The sequence below is a fragment of the Condylura cristata genome, unplaced genomic scaffold (assembly GCF_000260355.1).
Source record: "Condylura cristata isolate star-nosed mole 26May11 unplaced genomic scaffold, ConCri1.0 scaffold00006, whole genome shotgun sequence".
Taxonomy (NCBI): Eukaryota; Metazoa; Chordata; class Mammalia; order Eulipotyphla; family Talpidae; genus Condylura; species Condylura cristata.
Window position 1 is genome coordinate 39,348,288 of NW_004567107.1, and position 6,092 is coordinate 39,354,379.

The 6,092-nt window shown below is 37.6% G+C and overlaps 1 protein-coding gene across 1 annotated transcript in view; it reads right to left on the reverse strand.

Moving 5' to 3' along the window:
* The window catches only part of LOC105853285 (COBW domain-containing protein 1-like), a 9,589-nt gene extending 4,766 nt beyond the window's left edge, over positions 1–4,823 (reverse strand). The window contains exons 1-2 of the mRNA XM_012721250.1: positions 4,603–4,823; positions 1,240–1,326 (exon numbers count right to left, since the gene is read on the reverse strand). Of these exons, the coding sequence (XP_012576704.1) occupies positions 1,240–1,326; positions 4,603–4,756 (241 nt within the window). The 5' untranslated portion in view covers positions 4,757–4,823. The remainder of the gene's footprint in view (positions 1–1,239; positions 1,327–4,602) is intronic.
* Positions 4,824–6,092: the final 1,269 nt, after the last annotated feature.

The following is a 6,092-nucleotide window of genomic DNA, read 5'->3' on the forward strand; positions in this document are numbered from 1 at the left end:
ACATATATACAATGGAATATTACTCAGCAACCAAAAAAGAGAAACACCTATCTTTTGCAGCAACTTGGATGGAGCTGGAAAAGATCATGCTTAGTGAGATAAGCCAGAAAGAGAAAGAAAAATACCAGATGGTTTCACTCATAGCAGGAGTATAATGGACCAGGCGAGAAAATAACAAGAATAATGAAAAGCCATATACACACATTTTGTGGGGGTGGAGTGGGAAATGGGACCAAAAACAGCGGGGTAGGGAGCGAAGTGCACAGGATTATGGTGATGGCACACGGGTGACTTGGTGATGGGAAACCCGTGGGGATTACAATTGAGATGGAAAACAAAAAAACAGATCACTGAATAGCAAAAAAAAAAAAATTAGTATACTTTAAAAAGTTTGCAAAGAAGTTATATTTTTTGACTAAAAGAGAGCTTTAATTAAAATCCATACTTGATTTAAAAAAAAAAAACTCTTTTAAAGGGCCCTCCCTGGTGGCACAGTGGGTTAAAGCACAGCACTAAGAAGTTAAAGCCACTGCAGTACGAGTTCGATTCCCGCCTGCCCCGAAGGTGACCACATGGCGTGGCAGACCTCCCCTGACCCAGCCGCTGCTCCCCTCAGCAGTGCACTTCCTCAGTCTGCCTGTTCTGCTCCCTACTCTGTCTCTGGTGAATCCTCTCACCACCCTGCACCTCTGGCCTGTACCCCAGCTCTGTATGTATAAATAAATAAATCTTTAAAAAAATAAAAACTCCTTTAAAAACAAAGATTTTGCTAACTAGACTTTCAAACCACAGTTCAGTAGTACTGAAGAAAAAAATTTGGAATGTTAAATGTATTTTCACAGATAATTGAAATTGTGTGAGAATGGATACTCTTAAGTTTATTTTTAAAAAATCTTCAGTTTTAACTGCTTTTCAGAGAATAAACATTCAACAGTTAAACTTACAACTTTTTACTTGGAAGTATATTCATGTTTTTTCAGAAGCCGCAATAAACAATGTAGACAAAAGCATAACACAACTTTCTAGTTCCTCAGAAAACTTCATTTGTTGAAATTTTTTACTTTTGTATAACATAAAGCCTCACTGAAATCAAATTTTTCTAAAACAATCCTTTTGTTCCCCTGAAACTATCCATAATATATTATCAAGAATTTTCCATTCCAATATGGAACATACCAGTTTCTCTAGTGGAATAAATTGGCCCAGAAATTCTTGCAGTATAATATTTACTTTACTTACCTTCCCCAAATTCATTTAAAATAACTGCTACTCTTTTGCTATGTTGCTCTGTCAAAATATAGTTCAAAAGTGTTGTCTTCCCAGCACCTATAAAAAAATTTGTTTTTAAAGATAAATTTTAAAGGCATAAAAAATACAAAAAAAAATCCCATTATTTTTAAGAGTTTGCAAGTTATTTTATTACTTTACTATGGCATACAATCTAGAGGAAAAGATGGATATACCTTTTGAAACCCTAAAAATGTTTTATGACAGGGCCCTTCCTGCTGGCGCAGCGGGTTAAAGCACAGCATTGAGAATCTTAAAGCCGCTTCCTCATGAGTTCGATTCCTGCCTGCCCCGGAGGTGACCACATGGCGTGGCAGACCTCTCCTGACCAGCCCCTGATCATCCAGGCAGATACCCACTCTGTCTCTGTTGAAGCTTCTCACCGCCCCTGAGCCTCTGGCCTGTACCCCAGCTCTGTATGCACGAATAAATAAATCTTAAAAAAAAAATGTTTTATGATAACAAGAACATTTTATAAACATTTAAAATACACCTGTAGGTTGAATCAATAGTTCTCTTCAAATTCATGGATAAAATATGCCTTCTACGTGATTTAAAATACAATTACTCTGAAAGCATCTAAAATTTCTATTAATTACTGGTACATGTCTTTCAAGGAAAAAATACTCAATACTTTATAAAATTTAGAATATTTAAATACCTTTATATGAAGACAATTTTTTGGCCAAGAATACATGGTTTACTTCCCTAAAGTATATTAGCAAGATCTAACTTTTAACACCCATCATTAATCAGACACAAATTCAAGCTGACTAGAACCCTTTTTTAGTATGCTCAAGGCAACCTATAAAAGTTATTAGATACATACATATACATCACACAGAGAAATGGATATAGAAAGTGCAAACAATGGACAAATGTTTGGTATTTAGAAAGGTAAATTCAAAGCTACACCAACTTTAGCCACTAGGTGGCATATTAGGCCTAACACATGTTGTCTCAAGAAAAAAACATGTCTGATGAACCATACACCTCCAGGCTCCTTGATGAAAGTAGGAAACAAAACTTAATTGCACAGTAATGTTGTTCCATGGTATAAATACATCATTTATTTGCCTCCTTTCTGTGGTAGAGATTTGGATTGTTTTCAGTGTCTTGATATTAAAACAGTGCAGCTAAAATCTTTTACATCTAAGTTTGTACACATCTTCTGAACTATCTTTTCAGTTTTCTAAGATATAACTAGGAGGGATTTGCTGACTATTCTACTATATCTACAACATTTTTGCATAATAATCCTTTAAAAGTTATTAAACTATAATGGCTTTTTATTACAGAGGTTCAGGAAGCTCCACATCACTAAAGTGTATAAAATGGAAGGGACAGACTTCAAGGAAGCAGTGAGGAAATTCTTAAAACCAGACAAAGGGTGGGACAGAGGTCATGAACATGAGTACTGCTCAAGATGGTGGAAGTGAAGAACAGACTATATAACTACTTAGGCTTAGTAATAAACATTATGAAACAAAAGACTGTAAGACATGGTTCATTTATTCACAACTTTACTATGGACCATGTTTTATGCTGTACTATGCAGACAGTACAGTCTCGCTGTCTTATTGAGGTTTAGAAATATTAAAGGTGTGGAAGAGGATGGGAATTCAGAGTGAAGTGGCAATTATGTTACAGGATGATACACATTCAATAGGACAAGTACAATATGTTATGGAGCACCTATGAAGAACTGCTGGCCAGAGACGTAACAGTAAGAAAAATAACCCAGGGACTAAAGTACCTGGCACCTTTAGAAATAAAATTAGTTCAATTGACTGGGCAAAAGTTTAGCAGACTAGAGAGGCTGGCAGAAGCCTAGTCATCTAGGACCTTGTAATTCATGTTAAGGAATTTGAAAGTTAATACAAACAGAAATCACTGAAGGGTGTGATACAATATACAGAGTGTATTAGAAGACAGCATAGCTCAAGATTAGTCAATTTTCATAGTATTCCAAGTGGATGGAATCATAGCAGGACTGGAGAGGACAGCAGCATGAAATTTTGGATATATAAATTTTGGAGGTGTCTGTAAGGCATCAAAATAGAGCTATCTGGGATTAGAAGGAAAAGATATACAGAGGGAAGCTATAGAAAAATAAAAAAGAAACAACCTTAAAAAGGAGAAACCAAATCAGAGAAGTCGGTGGAAATAGGAGAAATTGTGATGAAAGCCAGGGGAACTGTTTCAAGGGGGAAAAAATGGTCAAGGGTAAGCACTAAAACTATCCCCTTTGTTCATCAATAAGGCAAGGTTGCTGAAAGGAATTTACTTAACTTCTCAGCAGAGCATTTTCTGAATAACACATGGAGAAATAAAAAAAAATCTATTATAAATATAATGTGTAAAAATGGAAATAAACTTAAAGACTATCAAGTAAAAGAGGGCGAAGAATACCAGTGATTTAACTAGAGTTTTGTAAAAGGCCTTCAGGTGCACCGAGTTTGTACTGTCTCCAGCAGAACCAAGAAATTAATACTTTATTTACATTTCTTAATCCTCTCCAAACTGGTCATGTGTTTAAGCTAGCCCCCCTTCTACTTAACTGTAAGGTTTTAAAATACTTCTTAAATTTTGCCAGTAAAGTTCCTCCAAGGTAACCGCATAAACTGTTCTTCAGAGAACTGCACTATGTTACCAACCTATTCAAGTGTCTCTGTGCACTCCATAACGTCCTCACAGTTTGAGAGATCTAGTCATGGAGGGCAGAGATTTTTTACTCTTTCCTCGAGAGCTATACAAACACATCTCCAAAAAAAAAAATGTTTGCAATAGGAACATATTCCACGGATGGATGGAAGAGATGGTCTCGTGGGGAAGGGGACCGCTCACGTGTTGAGCATTTTAGATAGCACATCCTCTCGTCGTTCTACACTTATAAGGTGTTTCCTAACCAATTCTGCAGATGAGAAAACAAGTTCAGACTGGTGACCGGATCCATATTATTTTAATTTCAAGCGAGGTCGATGAACTTCAGAGGTAACACGTTAACGGTTACACACAAGGATGGGGGGCAAGAAGGGGTGCCAGCTTCAAAGCGCAAGGCCAGAGCTCTTCAAAAATCGAGGCTAACTTTTCATCTCTCTTGAGAACTGAGACTCTAACGTGGAGGGGTTTGGACATCATTGACCTCCGAGAAGAGGAGAAGCCTTACCGAGAGCAAGTGACCCATCCCCTACCTCAGAGACTTTTGCTCTCGGCCGGAAGGCCCCGATACCTAAGGAGAAGAAGCGCCGTCAGCACGCAAAAATTCTAGGATACTAGAGTTCACTGCATTTTCTGACCGGGATGGTTAGTTACCTAAATACCCGGTGATTATTGTGACTGGGATCTTAGCGCCGGGGCCAGATTTTCCTTCCGTCTCTTTGAGCTTCGTCTCAATGGGGATCAATTCAGGGCAATCCTCCTCCGCTTGCTCCTCTTCCTCATCCACAGCTCCAACAACCTGTAACATCCCGGCAGACACCAGAACTCCCTTTAACTCAAGTGTTACCAGCCTAGGACGCCGAACTGCAACTGCGCACACCGAGCACGCCACGTTAGACGCGTCCTGACGTCACTAGGCCGCGACGCGCAGCTAGTTTTTCGGGATCCCGCCCCGTTACCTGAGGACCGCCTCGCGTGGTAGCCACACCCCCAAGGAACTAGGCCCTCCCCTGGGCGTGTCCTCGGAATCTAAGAGGCGGGGCGGAGCTCGTCTCAGTGCCAGCCCCGCCCTAAGCTGTCACTGCGCTGCAGCTGCCAGAAGAGTTTAAAGGCTAGTGGTAGGGCTGAGGCCAGGCTGGAATCTGGAGTGGGTGGCCTGAACTTGAACTGGGCCATTCCCACAAAGCATAGACTTTATCAACTTGACATTTTTTTGGTGTCATTATTTTTTCTTAATTCGTAGAGAAAAGATTGTGAGTCTTGAAGATTACAGTATCAATTTAATTTTTCTAAAAGAAGGAATAACCAGTGAAGATTTTTTTTTATAATTACGTCTTACATACGAGTCCAAACTTTTACAATGTACATGCTTTAATTTACTTTCCCTCGCCATTATTTATTTGGTCCTCAGGCAGTCTGAGTTCATTTATCTTATGCTCTGGTTTATGAGGTCATCTCTAATCCATGGGTAGCCCACCTTTATATAGATATAATATAATATAACAGTATTACAACAATTTTTTATAGTAATATTATTACAATATATGTTATATGTTATGAGTCAAAAGGATTCATTATAAATATATACACATTGTGTTATGTGCATTAAATGTATTATCTCATTTAACTTAGCAAGATAGGTATTTATAGTACTTGTCCACTTTATAGACAGAAACTGAGGATTAGAAAGGTTAAATATATAGCTCAAAAATCCTACAATCAGTAAATAGAAGGCCTAGAATTCGATCCAGATCTACCTGACACTAAATTCCTTGTTCTTCTAAACCAGAGAATACTGATTTTTTTCTGATAGGACCAAGTATTAGATAGGTTAAGTTTTATCAGACAACACACAAATTTTAGGCTATCAGGTAGATATTTATTAAAATTAAAACAAATTTCCAGAAATTTTGAACTTTAAATTTTAAATTTTCATGTCATGAAATATTACTTGCCTTAATATTTTTCAAAGTGTTTTAAATATAAAAACCATTCTTAGCTTGTGGGATGTGCAAAAAAGAGGTCAGCCATAATTGCAATTACTATTCTGAACTAATACATACCAATTCATTGTACTCAATTGAGTGAAATTTTGCAAAAATAGATCATCCTTGTTATTTTAAACTCAGTTTGTAAATCATGCA